Source organism: Podarcis filfolensis (assembly GCF_964270895.1).
Source record: "Podarcis filfolensis genome assembly, chromosome: 18".
Lineage (NCBI taxonomy): Eukaryota > Metazoa > Chordata > Lepidosauria > Squamata > Lacertidae > Podarcis > Podarcis filfolensis.
This window is the reverse complement of record NC_139622.1, coordinates 5,976,642-5,997,118: the sequence shown is the minus strand read 5'-3', so window position 1 is coordinate 5,997,118 and position 20,477 is coordinate 5,976,642. Positions and strand designations below refer to the sequence as shown.

The window sequence follows — 20,477 nt, the reverse complement described above, 5'->3', positions numbered from 1 at the left end:
TGCTCACTGGAAGGACAGATCCTGAAGCTGAGGCTCCAAGACTTTGGCCCCCTCATGAGAAGAGAAGACTCCCTGGAAAAGACCCTGATGCTGGGAAAGATGGAGGGCACAAGGAGAAGGGGACGACAGAGGACGAGATGGTTGGATAGTGTTCTCAAAGCTACCAGCATGAGTTTGACCAAACTGCTGGAGGCAGTGGAAGACAGAAGTGCCTGGGGTGCTCTGGGCCAGGGGGTCACGAAGAGTCGGACACGACTAAACGGCTAAACGACTAAACGACTGAAATTTGGAAGCCTAAAGTCTACCACGGTTCATGGATAGGGCTGGGGAGGTGAAAAGCGAGTTTTGTAGTTGCGTGGGGTAGTAAGGCGAAGCTCTAGTGGGATTAACGGGAAGGTCAGAGGGGTTGGCTAAAGAGCAAGCTGCAGCCCCTAGTTGTTGTTTTTAAGTATTAAAGCACCATCAATGCACTTTGCACAGAAGACCCCCACGGACAGTGCCCTCACCCCTTTGCATCAAGCTTAAGATTTGCATTTTGCCAGGGGGAGAGGCAAAAAAGCAAAGAGTGTTGTGAAGCTGGATAAAGGAGGGATGAAGGCGAGCTGGGAAAATGTGAGGTCTTCCTTCTGCTGGGCCAAAGGACATTTGGCACTAGGGATGAATGAATCGGTCAGTTTTGGTTCTCTTAGGTTCCTAATTTTTCCAATCACAAAACCAGTCCTCCACATTTCTGCTGCAATTTTCACTGAAGGGGAAAACAAACAAACTCCTCATGGGAATCTGGCAACTTTTTAGTGCCAGTTTCTCCGGATACATCTTTCTACGCCGCCTCGCCTAATCGATGCACATTTCTTCCGAACAGGTAAATTTTTGTACGTATCGTTTGCTTGGAAGGCCGCACCACAAAGCTCAGAGGAGCGTGGCTTTCGAAGGAGCTGTGCGCTTCCATTCAGACGTGGCTCTGAGATGTGCCTATTGCGTGGTTTCTAATTCCATCCCTAGATGGCTGGTGGCGTGGCAATTGCAGGTTTACTTATTTGGGGCACACGGCTGCTGCACTCTCTATGCTGGCATCAATCCTGCTGCACCACTGAAATAACACAAGCACCTCAAATTTATGGCAGGGAAAGGCTTAGAATTCATGGGTAGGCAAACTAAGGCCCGGGGGCCGGATCCAGCCCAATCGCCTTCTAAATCCGGCCCGCGGACGGTCCGGGAATCAGCGTGTTTTTACATGAGTAGAATGTGTCCTTTTATTTAAAATGCATCTCTGGGTTATTTGTGGGGCATGGGAATTCGTTCATTCCCCCCCCCCCAAAAAAAAAATAGTCCGGCTCCCCACAAGGTCTGAGGGACAGTGGACTGGCCCCCTGCTGAAAAAGTTTGCTGACCCCTGGGGGATGCTGGTGGTTTTTCTCAGAGATTTCTTAGAGCCGCAGAACTGTAGAGCTGGGACCTAGAAAATGACCTAGTGTAAATTTCTTTATCGTTGGGTACCATATTCTGTGCAATGTGGGCTTTCTCTGCATTGGGAAAGGGGAGGTGGGTGGGTTCAGGCAGCCCCCTCCTCTTCTATACTCTCTCTCTGGGTAAGGGAAAGGTAAAGGGACCCCTGACCATTAGGTCCAGTCGTGACCGACTCTGGGGTTGCGGTGCTCATCTCGCTTTATTGACCGAGGGAGCCGGCGATCAGCTTCCGGGTCCTGTGGCCAGCATGACGAAGCCGCTTCTGGCGAACCAGAGTAGCGCACGGAAACACCGTTTACCTTCCCGCCAAAGCGGTACCTATTTATCTACTTGCACTTTGACGTGCTTTTGAACTGCTAGGTTGGCAGGAGCAGGGACCGAGCAACGGGAGCTCACCCCGTCGCGGGGATTCGAACCGCCGACCTTCTGATTGGCAAGTCCTAGGCTAGCATCAATATATCAGCAGTCTCCCTAAAAGCGAATGCCTAAAACTTAATACTGGCGGAAGCTGGGACAGGATAGGAAGTGAGGGCTGGGCAAATTTTAAAACGCGTCTCGAGCCACAGAGTCTCCTTCGGTCCGGCGGGGTTGCAGAGATGGTTTGAAGCATTTGAGGGGAAATGGGGTATGAAGCCGTCTCGCTCCACTGCGATCGGGTCGCCGTTTAGTTGCTGCAGAGGGTGGAGAAAGGAAAGAAATAGCAGTTGAGTCATAACATCAATTCACGAACATGTTTTTTCTTTTATTTAGAAAAAATTATTTATTTGGCTTTTCAGATTAAAACTTTACAGTCATATATCGAACATACAACATAAAAACAAGATTCGAAGGAATCTCCTGGACTTTCCGCCTCCCCTTTGTGGGTCCTGCTGTTAATAATAATAATAATAATAATAATAATAATAATAATAAATTTATGTATACCCCGCCCATCTGGCTGGGTTTCCCCAGCCACTCTGGGCGGCTTCCAACAGACTATTAAAATACAAAACCTATTAAACATTAAAAGCTTCCCTAATCATTTCCTCCTGCATCTTTTATGATCATCCAAATCTTTTACATCTCCACTGTGTCCAAAATTCATCATTAAACTCCAAGTGATATTCCAATCCTGCTAATGATTTTATTTTATTTTGCTTTTCTACGGCTCAGTTTATTCCCCCTCTTTAATAATTTTTTTATTATTTTCAATTATTTCACACTACATGTTGATTGCCATACTCCTTCAACACTGTACATAACACGAATATATTATTTCTGTAAATTCCCCACATCTAACCCTGCAACCATCTCCCCTTATACCCAAAAACCCTTCACCCACATGCATGATATCCAACTTGTTACTTCATAAAAACCTCTAACATTGTGTTCATTTTTGTTCAATGCAATAGTCATTCATCTATTTAAAAAAGAAAAAACATAGCTTCTTAACTTAATGGGTTCTTGCTAATGATTTTAACTGTTTACAGTGGTTTTTAAGATAAGTTATAAATCCCCCCCATTCCTTATTAAAACTTTGGTCTTCCTGATTTCTGATTCTTCCTGTCATTTTAGCCATTTCGGCATAAACCCATCAACTTGATTTCCCATTCTTCTCTGGTAGGGATTTCATCTCCTTTCCACCTCTGGGCCGATAACACCTGCACAGCCATGGTCGGATACATAAATAGTCTTTTCTGCCCCCTTGAGATTTCAGCATCTAGAATTCCTAACGTGTTTCTTTCATGTGTGTAATACCTTCTGTGTTCCATGTCCATTCTCTCTCTCTCTCTCTCTCTCTCTCTCTCTCTCTCTCTCTCTCTCTCTCTCTCTCTGCCACAACCCCTCTAAATCATGTATATTATGCAATTCTTATTGCATAATATACATGATTTAGTATATTCTAAATCATGATTTAGTATATTCTAAATCGACCCACATCCTTCAATAACATCATTTTGATACAAGTCACAGAGCATTCTGCTGTGTCAATGCTGCCAAATTCTCCCGCCCTCGACCTTCCGCTCTGGAGAAAGCAGAATGTTTGTGGAGATTCCTTAAGGCCTTGGCCAGCAGCGAAGGGGGACTCTGTGCCATTCGTGGCAGCCGGAGCTATTTCAGCCAAGGTTTGCAAATCCTGCAGCGAATGTTTTTCCATTTCTCTTAACAAGGGCAAATGGGACTTGCTCACAAATTTATTGACAGCTGCACGAATTATGATAGCTAGGAAGCAGAAGGGGCAAGCAGAATATAAAATGGAATAATGGTATGAAGAGGAGTGGGATATAGCCGTGAACGATAAATTAACATGTGCCGTTAAGGTTAAGACGGGGAATATGCAGGAGAAATGGTTTTGAGGAGATAGGCAAGGTGTTTGTAGAATCTGAATTGTTAAAATGGAAAGGGGTCAAACCATCGCAAGAGGTGTTGAAATTTTGGGAGGCTGGATAATTACAATGGAATAGTCTCAGTGGTGTGAGGTGAACATTTTTATTCTTATCTATTTATGATTATTACTTTGTCAAAAGAAAAATAGAAACGAGGGCAAATGGGCTCCTTGAAATTGCTGCATTGGTGGTATCGCACTCCTCTGCAAATGTCAAAAATGTTTTCTTCTATATCATGGTTTTATCCTGTATTTGACTGAGCGTGCCGCCCTGAGATCTTAAGATGAAGGGTGGTAGATCAATCAATCAATCAATCAATCAATCAATCAAAAATCTGACCTGACTCCAACAATCAGCTTCATTGAATGCCCAGGAGTTTAGGTGTTGTGTGTGTGTGGGGGGGGGGAAGACATTTCTCTCTCTCCACTTTCTCCACGCTAAGCCGAATTTTATAAACTTCTATCGTGCCCCCTCTAACTTGCTTTTTCTCTAAACTAAACAGTCCAAAACCCTTTTCTCAAAGGAGAGTTGCTCCACCCTGTGGATCATTCTCCTTGCTCTTTCCTCAGCCTTTTCCCACTCGGCAATATCCGTTTTTAGCTGAGGCGTCCTGAACCGTACGCAGGTATTATACTTCTGTGCCTTGCGGAAAGACACAGCAAACAATACAAGCAACACGAAGACCAGTATACTAGATAACACTGCAATTCTTATTGCATAATATACATGATTTAGTACAAATTTTGAAAAAAAGGAATAGATGCTATCCTGTGGGTTAAGCGGTAAAACTTTTTTTAGGCGTTCATGGTGCCGAAGTAGTAAGTGAATAATAAATGTAGGACAGTGATGCCGGATAATCTGACTGTTTTTCTGGAATCTTCTTCATGACCACTGCTCCTTGTGCATTTTTCTAATCTATGGGTTGTGCTGAAGAAGATTCCAGCGAAACAGTTAGATTATCCAGGATCACTGTCCTACATGAACGCCTAATTTTTTTTTTTTTACCGCTTAGCCCACAGGATAGCATCTATTACTTTCTTTCAACCAATTGTTGTTGTTGTTTAGTCGTTTAGTCATGTCCGACATCGTGACCCCCTGGACCAGAGCACGCCAGGCACTTCTGTCTTCCACTGCCTCCCGCAGTTTGGTCAAACTCATGCTGGTAGCTTCGAGAACACTGTCCAGCCATCTCATCCTCTGTCGTCCCCTTCTCCTTGTGCCCTCCATCTTTCCCAACATCAGGGTCTTTTCCAGGGAGTCTTCTCTTCTCATGAGGTGGCCAAAGTATTGGAGCCTCAGCTTCACGATCTGTCCTTCCAGTGAGCACTCAGGGCTGATTTCCTTCAGAAGGGAGAGGTTTGATCTTCTTGCAGTCCATGGGACTCTCAAGAGTCTCCTCCAGCACCAGAATTCAAAAGCATCCATTCTTCGGCGATCAGCCTTCTTTATGGTCCAGCTCTCACTTCCATACATCACTGCTGGGAAAACCATGGCTTTAACCATACGGACCTTTGTTTCAACCATAGACTTATTATATTTCTACGGACTTTCAAAGATTGACAGACGTGTGTTCATCTGATTTCAAATATATTAGAGAATTTACAAGTGTACACATTTTGTTTTTGTTGTACTAAATCATGTATATTATGCAATAAGAATTGCAGTGCTATCTAGTATACTGGTCTTCATGTTGCTTGTATTGTTGGTTGCGTTAAGCTTGCAGCACAGGGGTTTGTTGTTCTGTATTGCGGAACAACAATGGTCCGTATAGTTGGGAAAGATGGAGGGCACAAGGAGAAGGGGATGACAGAGGACGAGATGGTGGGACAGTGTTCTCGACGCTACCAGCATGAGTCTGACCAAACTGCGGGAGGCAGTGGAAGACAGGAGGGCCTGGCGTGCTCTGGTCCAGGGGGTCACCAAGAGTCAGACACGACTAAACAACAACAACATTGCGGAAAGACATGGCTGCCTGGAGAGAAAAATACTCTTGACGATGTGCTGACGGCATCATTACTGCCTTCTCTTTTCACCTAACGGAGGCAGGGAAACTGTCCCTGCTCTGAGGGAGGGGGGGTTTGGACTAGATGACTTTAGGGGGCCCCGTCGAGCGCTACAAATCACTCTTCCCTCATGGTACCTGGTGATCTTGCAGTTCCTTGCGGTGGCATGCGTCCCTGTGTATATTACATCACACCGGGCAGCATTGTTTGTGAAGTCTGACTCGGGCACCAAGAAGTCCGGATTAACGGTCACCTTGAAAATGGGATGAGAACAATACAGTCAAGTTCTACCCCACCGTTACCTCTCCTAAAATCAGGCGGTGTCCTTAACTGTTGCAAGCTCAGATCTTAATAAGGCTTGTTTTTCCTCTTCTTCTTCACCAGGAAAGACTTGTTACAAGAATTCTAGGCTCTCAAATATAAAATAAAGGTAAAGGGACCCCTGGATGCTTAAGTCCAGTCAATGGCAACTATGGGGTTGTGGCGCTCGTCTCGCTTTCAGGCCAAGGGAGCCGGCATTTGTCAACAGACATTTTTCTGAGTCATGTGGCCAGCAGGACTAAACCGCTTCTGGCGCAATGGGACACCGTGACGGAAACCAGAGTGCATGGAAATGCCGTTTACCTTCCTGCTGGAGTGGTACCTATTTATCTACTTGCACTGGTGTGCTTTCGAAGTGCTAGGTTGGCAGGAGCTGGCATAGAGTAACATGAGCTCACCCCGTCGCAGGGATTCGAACCGCTGACCTTCTGATTGGCAAGCCCAAGAGGCTCAGTGGTTTACACCACAGCACCACCCGCATCCCATCTATTATTATTATCATTAACTGCATGAACCTGTGAGATTGAGAAAGCGATTCGGCCGCATCCGGCCCACGGGCCTTAGGTTGCCTACCCCTGCACAAGAGCCACGTCCTTCCCTCCTGTGGTTTCTGTTGAGAGCTTTATCCTCCTTAAAAGGTAAAAGGACCCCTGACCGTTTGGTCCAGTCGCAGACGACTCTGGGGTTGTGGCGCTCATCTTGCTTTACAGGCCGAGGGAGCCAGGTCATGTGGCCAGCAGGACTAAGCTGCTTCTGGCAAACCAGAGCAACACACAGAAAAGCTGTTTACCTTCCCACCGGAGTTGGTACCTATTTATCTACTTGCACAGGCGTGCTTTCGAACTGCTAGGTTGGCAGGAGCAGGGACCGAGCAACGGGAGCTCACTCCGTTGCGGAGATTCGAACCACCGACCTTCCGATCCGCAAGCCCAAGAGGCTCAGTGGTTTAGACCACAGCGCCACCCGTGTCTGTTATACTGGCTAGGCAAAATGCCCCTGTGTTCCTGGATGACCCCTCATGACCACGCCCATTTCCCTGCCAGTTTGAGCTTTGCAGCCAACCATACCTTGAGGATATAATTCCCAGGGGGGACGTCTGTAATGTCAATCCACTGGCAGTCAATGTGAGCATCGTATATGTCATAGCAGCCAGGACCCAGACCCTGAATGGAAGACAACATCACATGAAGAACAGAGGATCTGATGAACGGATTATTAAATCAAATATCTTTAATGCGGTCAGTGACCAGGAAGCAATTTATAAAAATATGACATTAAAAGTAGTATTGTGCTACAAATAACAGTAGAAATATGGCCAATTCACAGAATTGGTGCTTATATTTATGACCAGGTTTCAACTTTTAAAGTTTTAAAAATTCAATTCAGGTGTCGAACAGATTATTAAAAACGCGTGAGGCAAACGGTGGAAGTCTTTTTTAAAAAAACCACCACTTTATTTAAGGTAGATAAGGACAAGATGAAATTATACAATTGAATATAAATATACCGGTAGATGGGAAACAGCTATGTATAGTGAATAGTTATCTACTTTTAAAAATTTTCACCTATGATCTTTTTCTTTTACTTCTTTATTTTTTTCTTTGTTCTTTTTTTCTTTTTTCTGATAGCTTGTCTTTCATTTCACTCCTTTATTGTGAATAGCATTTTATAGAGGTATAAATAACTGAAAAGAGACAAAGTATTCTCTAATTTTTTCCCTTGGTTATATGTATTTTTTTGTATTTTCTTTTGTTGTAAATATGTTTTCTAATTTATACTTAATAAAATTTTTAAAAAATTAAAAAAAGGAAGACAACATCACATTGCTCTGAGTATTTCTTTTGGACAGAATACTTCTCTGAACGTGGTTTGTACAGCCTTCTCCAACCAGCACCCCTTTCTACGAGGCTGTCTGGCTCCTTCTGCCTCTGTAATTTTAAGAGCTGCCACTAAAGCTTATGTTATTTATCACATTCATATCCCCCGCATGAGCTCAAGGTGAAAATGGCCATAAAAACCTGTGATAAATAAAATATTGCTGCCTTGCCCTGGTGTTTCTAATATTGCATAGCTTTAGCTTTGATTGCCGGCTTTCATTTAAGTGGCCAAGTGGCTAATAATAATATTATTTTATTATTTATACCCTACCCATCTGGCTGGGTTTCCCCAGCCACTCTGGGCAGCTTCCAACAAAGTATTAAAACACAGTAGTCTGTTAAACATTAAAAGCTTCCCGAAACAGGGCTGCCTTCAGATGTCTTCTAAAAGTCTGGTAGTTGTTTTTCTCTTTGACATCTGGTGGGAGGGCGTTCCACAGGGCGGGTGCCACCACCGAGAAGGCCCTCTGCTTGGTTCCCTGTAACTTGGCTTCTCGCAGTGAGGGAATCTCCAGAAGGCCCTCGGAGCTGGACCTCAGTGTCCGGCGGAACGATGGGGGTGGAGAAGCTCCTTCATATATAGTGGACTGAAGCTGTTTAGGGCTTTCAAGGTCAGCACCAAGACTGGCAAGGAGAAAAGTGCCCTGTCTGAGGATCAACAAGGGAACTGGCAGGGAAAGGCATGAACGTCCCCTGCAGAACAAAGGCAGAGGAGCAGAGGCTGGTAAAAAAAGGGGTGGGGAACCCTGCTGTCCCTGCGTCTCTTCTCCCCTCACCTGAGTGTGAGCCGTGCAAGCGTATCGTCGCCGGACTCCCGCGTCGCATGTCGTATCCTCCAGGCAGAAGCTGGCCTTGTGTCCTTCTGCCACCTTCTTGTGAGTGACGGCATCCAACAGGTCGTAGTTACTAAAGGCTTCCATGCTGTGATAATGGCTAAAAGACAAAGGTCCAGGTTCCTTATTAACATTATTTTTAATCTGCAGTGATAGAGGAAAGCTTTTTCCACTCTCTTGTTTTTTGTTTTAAATTTTTAAAAATGCTTTTCAGGTTTATTCATTTCACTGATTTTACAATCATTTGAACATTTCGAAACTTGACTTCCTTCCCCCTCTTTCTGCGGTTCCTTAAATTTCTTTTAAGCATCTTCTACATATTAGTTGGTCTCTAAGGAAGCCATGACAAACCTGGACAGCATCTTAAAAAGCAGAGACATCACCTTGCCAACAAAGGTCCATATAGTTAAATCTATGGTTTTCCTCAATAGTGATGTATGGAAGTGAGAGCTGGACCATAAAGAAGGCTGATCACCAAAGAATTGATGCTTTTGAATTCTGGTGCTGGAGGAGACTCTTGAGAGTCCCATGGACTGCAAGAAGATCAAACCTCTCCATTCGGAAGGAAATCAGCCCTGAGTGCTCACTGGAAGGACAGATCCTGAAGCTGAGGCTCCAATACTTTGGCCACCTCATGAGAAGAGAAGACTCCCTGGAAAAGACCCTGATGTTGGGAAAGATGGAAGGCACAAGGAGAAGGGGACGACAGAGGACGAGGTGGTGGGACAGTGTTCTCGAAGCTACCAGCATGAGTTTGACCAAACTGCGGGAGGCAGTGGAAGACAGGAGTGCCTGGCGTGCTCTGGTCCATGGGGTCACGAAGAGTCGGACACGACTAAACGACTAAACAACAACAACAAGGTGCTACTGGACAATTTTTTAAATTTTTTAATTTATTTCGACTGCGTCAGACCAACACGGCTACCTACCTGAATGCATATTCTAAATTAACTTATTTTGCTCATTTATTCATCTACTCCAACCATATAAAACTGCAGGTTATTACAATAATTCTGCCAATGTTCTTATTGGTTTGCAAGCATTTCTGGAAAATCAGGACACTTGGAGTATGGGAATGTCATGGATAGTAGGAGAAGATATATTGATTAAATATTATCCTTCCACACTCACACTAGTGAGCTGGTAGGAGAATACATCCCTTTGCATATTGCAAGAAGCTAGTTGGTAGATTCTTTAGTCTCTCTTGAGTTAAGCGATCCAGTCTGCCTTGTCCAGGTTGGATTTGTTCCTGGTAAATCCCCTTTGTTCCATCTTAAAAAGAATAAAGACTCAACAGTCCTCTCTGAAAAGTAATAAGAAGTTTACTTACATTCAGTTCGCAGTATGATCCTGAAGGCAGGATTTAGCTTGTAGCTACAGAAGAGAGTGTGGGTTCATCTCATATGGGGATTGTGTCCATGTGCTGTTGGCTGAGAGCTAGCAGACAGCAACAGAACATCAAGATGGAATAAAGCGAAAAAGAAGAAAAGAAGGAGAAGGAGAAGGGGAGGGGAAGAAGAGAAAGAAAAGAAGAGAGGGGAAGGAGAAGGGGAAGGGGAAGAAAAGAAGAGAGGAGAAGGAGAAGAGGAAGAAAAGGAGAGGGGAGAGGAGAGAGGGGAGGAAGGAGGAAGGAGGAAGAAGGAGAAGAGGCTGAGTGACCAGCCCTTTTATGGGGTCTCCCAGGGTCACGCCCATCTACCTGGTCACACGCAGGGGAAGGATGCTCCAGACCAGGTGTGACAGGAAGTCACCAGGAAGTGGACCAACATCCCCTTGTGTGTCCACTCTGGGCAAACAGGAAGTGTTGTGCTTGACTGCTTATGTTGCATCCTACATGGAGGGCATGCAGTCCCTGGGAAACGCGAGTGGGGATAGCTGTTGAGGTCCTGCTTTTCAACATCCCTTTTGGATATCTACTGGGGACAGAAATGCAGAAGAGAGAGTTCGGCCCCTGCTGATCACCCCGGCTTGGCTTGGCTTGGCTTGGCTTACTCACTTGTGGCAGCTGTGCCACTCCCAAGCGTGGTATGGCTTGACCGGAAGGAAGTCCGCTGTGCCTTGGTTTTTCACCCTCTGCGGGAAGCGAAGGAGGACCCGGTAGCTGATGTTGCTCAACCCTGGCTGGTAGGCAGATCTGCAGGAAAGAGAGGGAGAAGAGGCCATGGATGATGGAGGAGCCAAGTTGGATGCCAGTATCTTGTCCCAACAAGGATTCAAGGGACGCGGGTGGCGCTGTGGGTTAAACCACAGAGCCTAGGACTTGTCAATCGGAAGGTCAGTGGTTTCTAATCCCCGCCATGGAGTGAGCTCCCGTTGCTCGGTCCCTTCTCCTGCCAACCTAGCAGTTCGAAAGCACGTCAAAGTCCAAGTAGATAAATAGGTACCACTCCAGTGGGAAGGTAAACGGCGTTTCCGTGCGCTGCTCTGCTTCGCCAGAAGCGGCTTAGCCCTGCTGGCCACTGGCCACATGACTGGCCACTCCCTCGGCCAGTAAAGCGAGATGAGCGCCGCAACCCCAGAGTCGGCCACGACTGGACCTGATGCTCAAGGGTCCCTTTACCTTAACCCTTTATCCTGTCCCAACAGATGCCTCTTTGGGGGTTTTTGTCCCCTCCAAAAGCAGAACCCAAGTCTTACGGGATTTGGGCAGGGAGCTGCTGAAACAGGTACTGACCGGAAGTGAAGACAATGAAAACCAACTTCCCGGAAGAGCGATATTAAAAACATCCCCGGAGAACTGCGCTTCCGTGTCTGCGGATGTCAGTCGGCTGAGATCACCGTTCGTTATATGTTGCACTGTAAGTTAGATGAAATTCTGAAGGCTAAATACTTAAAGAAACCCCTCAAGTCCAACTGGCACCTTTAAAAGGTAAAGGGACCTAGTTCTTCCTAGCTGGGGTGTGTCCACGAACTCTAAGCCATTTCTTTTCCGGCTGCAGGATAGCGAGACGGGCAAGGAGTTCACCTAGTGATCGTCCTACTGTCCAGATGTGAAATTTGCATGCATTGCCCCACCCATTTTTGCCACAGGCCCCGCCCTCCACAAGCATGTGGCCTCCTAGAAGATAAAGGCAGCCCTCTGGCCCAAGTTAGGCCTGCAAATGCCCCCCCCCCATAAGGCAGGTGCAAAGGTGAGTTGGAAGGGGACCCAGAGAATCACCTGGTCCAACCCCATAGCCAGAGTTGCCCATACGGGAATCGAACCTGCAACCATGGCGTTATCGGCACATTCCTCTAACCCAGGCATAGGCAAACTCGGCCCTCCAGATGTTTTGGGACTACAACTCCCATCATCCCTAGCTAACAGGACCCAGAGGTCAAGGATGATGGGAGTTGTAGTCCCCAAACATCAGGAGGGCTGGGTTTACCTATGCCTGCTCTAACCCACTGAGCTATCCTGGTGCTAGTGGTCCATCTAGATCAGTGCTGTCGACTCTGGCTGGCAGCCAAGACCTTTTACATGCAAGAGAGATGCTCTCCTTCTGAGCTATGCCTCTCCCCAATGCAGACAGAAGTTCGGATGCCAGACTAGAAACTTTTCCACTGGTTGGGAATTCTCCACAGCTGGCAGGGGGAGTATACTTGCGCTAGCATAACAAAGCTTCGAGAGCTCTAAAGAGAGTTATTTTTGGAGTCTATTCGGGAGGGCGAGGGAAGGTGAGGAGGGAAAGAAGAGGCCATTCATGGACTGAGTGAGCAAACAAGCAAAGGCTTGACCCTTTGGCATCCCCTGTCCTGGGAGAACAGCTTTGTTTGTTTGGGTGTTTACAGGAAACGGAGTCATTTCATTCTACCCTCCCCACCAATATTTTTTTTTGCGTTTTTCCAGCTAGAATCAATAAGCAGAAAAGGACCGTTTGCTGTTCCAGGGTGCTGCCCAATGGCTACAGGCGCCTTAACCCTCACGCTGCCTTCCTTGCCCAACTGCAACGCAACAGCCCTGCAGCGGCGGTTCGAATCCCCACGACGGGGTGAGCTCCCGTTGCTCGGTCCCTGCTCCTGCCAACCTAGCAGTTCGAAAGCACGTCAAAGTGCAAGTAGATAAATAGATACCACTCCGGTGGGAAGGTAAACGGCGTTTCCGTGCGCTGCTCTGGTTTGCCAGAAGCGGCTTAGTCCTGCTGGCCACATGACCCGGAAGCTGTACGCCGGTTCCCTCGGCCAATAAAGCGAGATGAGCGCTGCAACCCCAGAGTCAGCCACAACTGGACCTAATGGTCAGGGGTCCCTTTACCTTTACACCCCCAGAAACAAGCTGATGGTGGGGAACTGGGATTTCACGAGCCATTGTTAAATCCTGGCATCCCTGGACCAGTGTGCCTGGAGCCAGTCCTTTGCTAATTATGCAAAGTGTGAAGCCAGTTCTCCAGGCTTCTGCTTCTTCCAGGACTTTTATTACAGTGGTACCTCGGGTTACAGACGCTTCAGGTTACAGACGCTTCAGGTTACAGACTCCACTAACCCAGAAATAGTACCTCGGGTTAAGAACTTTGCTTCAGGATGAGAACAGAAATCATGCGGTGGTGCAGCGGCAGCAGGAGGCCCCATTAACTAAAGTGGTGCTTCAGGTTAAGAATGAATTAAGTTCTTAACCCGAGGTACCACCGTACTCTGGTTGGCCTCTGTCATTTTCTCCTGCCGATGGGGAACCCACTTGAGGACTCTATTTGGGCTCTGGAATACCCCATAAGGGAAGGTAAAGTAAAAGTAAAGGGACCCCTGACCATTAGGTCCAGTCGTGACCGACTCTGGGGTTGCAGCGCTCATCTCGCTTTATTGGCCGAGGGAGCCAGCGTACAGCTTCCGGGTCATGTGGCCAGCATGACTAAGCCGCTTCTGGCGGACCAGAGCAGCGCATGGAAACGCCGTTTACCTTCCCTCCAGAGCGGGACCTATTTATCTACTTGCACTTTGACGTGCTTTTGAACTGCTAGGTTGGCTGGAGCAGGGACCGAGCAACGGGAGCTCACCCGAGCGGGGGAAAGGGAGCAGTATTTTTTTCTAAAATGCCTTCAAAGTTGAAATGAGCAAGAACGGACCTCCGGAACGAATTAAGTACGTAACCAGAGGTACCACTGTATTATTATTATTAATTGAATTTATATACCGCCCTATACACGGAGGTCTCACAGAACAAAATCAAAATATAAAACCACAAAATATTCAATCAAAATAAAAAAGCAACAACCCAAAACCTCACATTTTAAAAGGATGTCAATCAAAAACCAAAGGCCTGGTTAAAAAGGAATGTTTTTGCCTGGCTTAGTTGAAAGGTGTATAATGAAGGCACCAGGCGAACTTACCTGGGGAGAGCATTCCACAGACGGGGAGCCACTGCAGAGAAGGCCCCGTTCTCGTGTTGCCACCCTCTGGACCTCTCGAGGAGGAGACGCACGAAGAAGGGCCGCAGAAGATGATCTCAGGATCTGGGTAGGTCATAGCTGTCAACATTTCCCTTTTTTAAAGGGAAAATCTCTTATTCCGAATAGGATTCCTCGCAAGAAAAGGGGAAAGTTGACAGCTATGAGGTAGGTTCGTATGGAAAGAGGCGGTCATCATACCCCTGTGAAAATTGTGTTGGATGCACTTTGGGCAACTTTGCCCTCAAGGAGGATGAAGTCCGCTTGAGTTTGGACAGTGACTCAGCTCTAAACAACTACGGAACTAAAATAAAAATCATAGAATTATATAGTTGGTTGGGACCTTGAAGGCCCAACCTCCTGAAATGATGGCATCTCAGCTGAAGCATCAGTTGCAGGTGGCCAGATAAAGGTAAAGGACCCCTGACCATTAGGTCCAGTCGTGACCGACTCTAGAGTTGCGGCGCTCATCTCTCTTTATTGGCCGAGGGAGCCGGAGTACAGCTTCCGGCTCATGTGGCCAGCATGACTAAGCCGCTTCTGGCAAACCAGAGCAGCGCACGGAAACGCCGTTTACCTTCCCGCCAGAGCGGTACCTATTTATCTACTTGCACTTTGACGTGCTTTCGAACTGCTAGGTTGGCAGGAGCAGGGACTGACCAATCGGAGCTCACCCCGTGGCGGGGATTCGAACCTCCGACCTTCTGATCGGCAAGACCTAGACTCTGTGGTTTAACCCACAGCACCACCCGCGTCCCGTCGACCAGAAGGCCAGATAGCCTCTGCTAAAAAACCCCTCCAAGGATGGAAAATCTTCCACCTTCTGATGGAATTCCACTGTGGAAAACAACGCGCAAGGAATCGTAAACCTGCAAGATGAAAACAGACGCTGGCTCTCCTGGTCTGGATTGCACCATGAGAGGAGAAGGCCCTATTGTGCTATATCCCTTGCAAACAACCCCCCCCCTTGCAATTTTTCTTTGCCCATTTTTGAAAAAATAATAATAATTGCCCCATGCAATCGCATTGGCTTCACCCAACATGCACCCGAGACGTAAATGCAAAGGTACGTTCCTCTCTACCTTGCCAGGCAATTCTCCTCCGCAGCACATTTCAAAGCGTACAGCTGGACCCGCTGGATGTAGGTGCCTGCTTCGATGAAGTACGGATCGGGAATTAAATCCGGGAGCCCTAGGAGGGAGGAGGAGACACTGGAAGGTCAGGAAAACTCATTCGCCCCCTAAGCAGAGCCAGCAGCTCAGATTTGGGCTCTGTTGAGTGTTGGCAGTAAAATAATAATAATAATAATAATAATAATAATAATAATAATAATAATTATTATTATTTCAACATACACCACCCTATACCCAGAGGTCTCAGGGCAGTTTACAACAAGACCACAACATATAAAATCAAACAAAGAGCAGTAACCCATTAACCCCACCCTCCAAAAGCCACATTCTAAAAGGGTGTTGGATGTCAAGATCAACCAAAGGCCTGGTTAAAAAGGAATGTTTTTGCTTGGCGCCTAAAGGTGTGTAATGATGGTGCCAGGCGAACTTCCCTGGGGATGCAGGAATCTCAGCGAAAGCATCCCTGCTTAAAAACTTGCAAGGAAGAAGAGTCCACAACCTCCTGAGGGAGACCATTGCACTGCCAAACAACTCTTAACCATCAGAAAGTTGTTCCTGGTGTTTTAGTCTCCTTTCTTATAATTTGAAGCCATCTAAACAAGTTAGATTTATTGCCCTTCACCATAAAGTCCCAGGGCAGGTTACAACAATGAAGAACTATCTATCTATCTATCTATCTATCTATCTATCTATCTATCTATCTATCATCTATCTATCTATCATCTATCTATCTATCTATCTATCTATCTATCTATCTATATCTATCTATCTATCTATCTATCTATCATCTATCTCTATCTATCTATCTATCTATCTATCTATCTATCTATCTATCATCTATCTATATCTATCTATCTATCATCTATCTATCTATCTATCTATCTATCTATCATCTATCTATCTATCTATCTATCTATCTATCTATCTATCTATCTAGCTATCTATATCTATCTATATCTATCTATCTATCTATCATCTATCATCTATCTCTATCTATCTATCTATCTATCTATCTATCTATCTATCTATCATCTATCTATCTATCATCTATCTATCTATCTATCTATCTATCTATCTATCTATCTATCTATCTATCATCTATCTATCTATCATCTATCTCTATCCATCCATCCATCTATCTATCTATCTATCTATCTATCTATCTATCAATCATCTACAACCATTAACTTTTTTTCTTGCAAACATTTTTATTTGTCTTTACAAAGTTATAATAATCCAAATATATATCCATATGCGGGTGGCTCTGTGGGTTAAACCACAGAGCCTAGGACTTGCTGATCAGAAGGTTGGTGGTTCAAATCCCTGCGACAGGGTGAGCTCCCGTTGCTCGGTCCCTGCTCCTGCCAACCTAGCAGTTCAAAAGCACGTCAAAGTGCAACTAGATAAAGAGGTACCACTCCGGCGGGAAGGTAAACGGCGTTTCCTTGCTCTGCTCTGGTTCGCCAGAAGCGGCTTAGTCATGCTGGCCACATGACCTGGAAGCTGTATGCCGGCTCCCTCGGCCAATAAAGCGAGATGAGCGGCACAATCCCAGAGTCGGTCACGACTGGGCCTAATGGTCAGGGGTCCCTTTACCTTTACCTTTATATCCATATGCAGAGATTCCTCCAAATCTCGGGACTTCCCCTCCACCCCCTTCCATGGAGTTTCATTTTGAACATTTACAACCGCATATTCTTCCATACGCTAACTTTTATATCAATCCGTATTGTCCAAGGTATGTGTTACTCTACAAGAGAAAATCCTGCAAGCTACAACCATTAAAACCACTCCCATCCAGGCATGTCCAACAGGTAGATCGCGATCTACCGGTAGATCACTGGACATCTGTGGCAGATCACTGGCAGATTATTGGCTCCCTCCAAAGGAATTCAACCACTTTGTCTCCCCTAAAAAAAGCTAAACAACTTTGCCCTGAAACCTCAAAAAACGGGCCTTCCTCCTTCCTAAAAAAAGTTCATCAACTCTGAACCCCCCCAAAGGGGGTAGATCACTGGCCACTCTCTTGGGAGTTGGCCACCCTTACAAACAATATATAACACCCCCAAATATCTGAATGGCTGAGACATGGAAAATCAGATAATTACAAGAAAAGCGCCAGCCATTTCATTAAAAACAGCCAGTTCCCTAAAGATTTACAAACTGACATCCGAAAGCAGTTTACAACATAATGGCATATGTAAAACAGTTATATATATCTAAAACAATTGTATTTTTTTTTAAATAAAGCAATGAAAAGTGATAAATATAAGAAAACAACAGTGGCACGTACGTACAATCAACTCAGGTCCCAGATGTGCAGGCAGCTGTGCCAGCACTTTGGGCCACTTAGCCTAGTGTTGTCTGCACGGACTGGCAGCATCTAGAGCAACTCTCTAGAGTTTCCCAGGCAGGCAGCATCTCCCAGTTCTACCCGGAGATTCCTTTGGGGAACTTCCTTGGGCAAAGCAGGTGCTCTCTCACTCCTCTCTGCCCCCCACACCAGTGCCCCCCCCCCCGAGTCACTTAACCTCAGGGTCCTGAGTTCGAATCCCAATTTGGGTGAAAGATTCCTGCTGGACTAAATGGTCCAACTCTACAACTCTTAATATTTAGGGTTCTATGCTCCATCACCCCCCCCCCAATACTCCCCAACCAGCTCACCATGATGAAATAATCGGGTCCCATAGCCCGGCCTCCCGTTGGGGGTGCTTGCCGTCGAAGGGCGCTGCCTGGCGCCGGGGTAGACGTCGTAGAAGATGCTATTCCACCGCTGGAAGGGGTTTCGCGGGTCGTCCCTGGTCGAGGCGCTGGGGGCCGTCTGGAATCCCTCTTCCTCGGGGACGGGGTCCCCCTGAATCTCGTTGCCCCCCATCTGAGGCCAGCTACCAGCCGGGCCGCTCCCTCGATCAGCCCCTGGGGTGACCTGCTCCTGCAGCAAGCTTGGAGAAGGGGTCCCGGGAGCCGAGTCATTGCGCCCTCGGGGACCCCTGTCCGCGCCGCCGGAGGGCGCATCTCCCCGGCTGGCCTCGACGGCGCGGACCCCCATCCCGGAGCCTTCTTCCCCCCAGCCGGGGAAGCCCCGGGTGGCCTGGAGGGCGACGGGTCCGGCCCGCGGGACGCGCCCGGGAGCCGCGGTCCGGAGCGCTCCGCCGTGGGGGCGCGCGGCGATGCTGAGGTAGAGGCTCTGGGGCTGGTGGTCGCCGGCGGGACCCCGACGGGGCGGCCGCAAGCGGGCGGCGCTGTTGAAGAGGCTGAAGAGCCTCCCTCCGCTCTCCCAGCGGATCTGCTGCCTCCAGGGATGCTGGCCGTACGCACCGTCGGGGCGCGCCGCCAGCAGCAGCAGCAGCTGCAAGGGCAGGAGCAGCAGGCACGACAGCGCCGTCGAGGGTCGCCCTTCCGCGGCCATGGCGAGCGCACCGAGCAGCCAAGCCAGGAATGGGCACCCGGGGCTGCGGGGAGAAGGTGGAGGGACCAGCCACCGCCCCACCCGACGGCTCCCCACCCACTTTTCCCAGGCAGGCGTCCAACCGGAGGAGCGGAGGGAGGCGCACCATGGACAGCGCCCTCCCCGCGGGCTCGCCTCCTCCTCCTCCTCTTCACTCGACAGTAACGTTGATCCTTATAATTTATCAGCTCGCAGATGGAGACTCAGTTTCAATCACATATAATTTTTATTAGTTTTCCAATATACATTTAAACACAATTTAACATCCAAATAATAATAATAATAATAATAATAATAATAATTTATTATTTGTACCCCGCCCATCTGGCTGGGTTTCCCCAGCCACTCTGGGCGGCTTCCATAGAAACCAAAAATACACTAAAATATCACAGATTAAAAACTTCCCTGAACAGGGCTGCCTTAAGATGTCTTCTGAATGTCAGGTAGTTATTTATCGCTTTGACATCTGATGGGAGGGCGTTCCACAGGGCAGGCGCCACTACCGAGAAGGCCCTCTGCCTGGTTCCCTGTAGCCTCACTTCTCACAATGAGGGAACCGCCAGAAGGCCCTCGGAGCTGGATCTCAGTGTCCGGGCAGAACGATGGGGGTGGAGACGCTCCTTCAGATATACTGGACTGAGGCCGTTTAGGGCTTTAAAGGTCAACACCAGCACTTTGAATTGTGCTCGGAAACGTACTGGGAGCCAATGTAGGTCTTTCAAGACCGGTGTTATGTGGTCTCGGTGGCCGCCCCCAGTCACCAGTCTAGCTGCCGCATTCTGGATTAGTTGCAGTTTCCGAGTCACCTTCAAAGGTAGCCCCACGTAGAGCGCATTGCAGTAGTCCAAGCGGGAGATAACCAGAGCATGCACCACTCTGGCGAGACAGTCCGCGGGAAGGTAGGGTCTCAGCCTGCGTACCAGGTGGAGCTGGTAGACAGCTGCCCTGGACACAGAATTGACCTGTGCCTCCATGGACAGCTGTGAGTCCAAAATGACTCCCAGGCTGCGCACCTGGTCCTTCAGGGGCACAGTTACCCTATTCAGGACCAGGGAGTCCTCCACACCAGCCCACCCCCTGTCCCCCAAAAACAGTACTTCTGTCTTGTCAGGATTCAACCTCAATCCATTAGCCGCCATCCATCCTCCAACTGCCTCCAGGCACTCACACAGGACCTTCACCGCCTTCACTGGTTCTGATTTGAAAGAGAGGTAGAGCTGGGTATCACCCAACTACTTCTTTGGGCTTCCACCAGCATGTCTGACAATTCTCCGTATTATCACATCTTCTCACATTTCTCAATTTATTATTGCACTTTATTAGACTTATCATAGTTTTTAAGCAATATTTCTACCAGTACTTCTCACAGAGCTTCTTGGAAACTTACAAACGTTAACTGTTCATCACATATATTTTTAATATATTCTGTAAATTTATTCCAGTCCTCAGTGAATCTCTGGTCTCCTCGGTTTCGAATCTTCCCTGTAAGTTTGAAGACTTTCGGATAAATATATCCTGTTATTTTCTACCTTTCTCAGGAATAACTAGTGTGTGGGTAGATCAACGTGTATCTTGAGCTTTTCTGTGCATTATTGTCCGGTGAAAAAGAGAAAATCTAACAGAGATTACAGACTCAAACACATAAAGATATGTATAACAGAATAACACA

General features: G+C 47.3%; 1 protein-coding gene across 1 annotated transcript; it reads right to left on the bottom strand.

Annotated features, from left to right (window-relative positions):
• Positions 1–234: 234 nt before the first annotated feature.
• On the bottom strand, positions 235–18,290 carry LOC310753503 (protein-lysine 6-oxidase-like). Its single transcript, XM_083594874.1, has 7 exons — positions 18,025–18,290; positions 15,310–15,418; positions 10,864–11,001; positions 8,811–8,967; positions 7,225–7,320; positions 5,974–6,089; positions 235–2,138 (listed from the first exon to the last, which is right to left on the bottom strand). The coding sequence occupies exons 1-7, from the start codon at positions 18,233–18,235 to the stop codon at positions 2,132–2,134; spliced, it is 834 nt and encodes a 277-aa protein (XP_083451000.1). The 5' UTR covers positions 18,236–18,290; the 3' UTR covers positions 235–2,131.
• Positions 18,291–20,477: the final 2,187 nt, after the last annotated feature.

Excerpts from the sequence above, each read along its gene's own strand:
- LOC310753503 (XM_083594874.1), bottom strand. The coding sequence starts at position 18,235 with ATGGGGGGCAACGAGATTCAGGGGGACCCCGTCCCCGAGGAAGAGGGA. Across the intron at positions 15,419-18,024 it reads GACCCGATTATTTCATCATG|GGCTCCCGGATTTAATTCCC; the intron begins GTGAGCTGGTTG and ends CCTCCCTCCTAG. Across the intron at positions 11,002-15,309 it reads GAGGAGAATTGCCTGGCAAG|ATCTGCCTACCAGCCAGGGT; the intron begins GTAGAGAGGAAC and ends TCTTTCCTGCAG.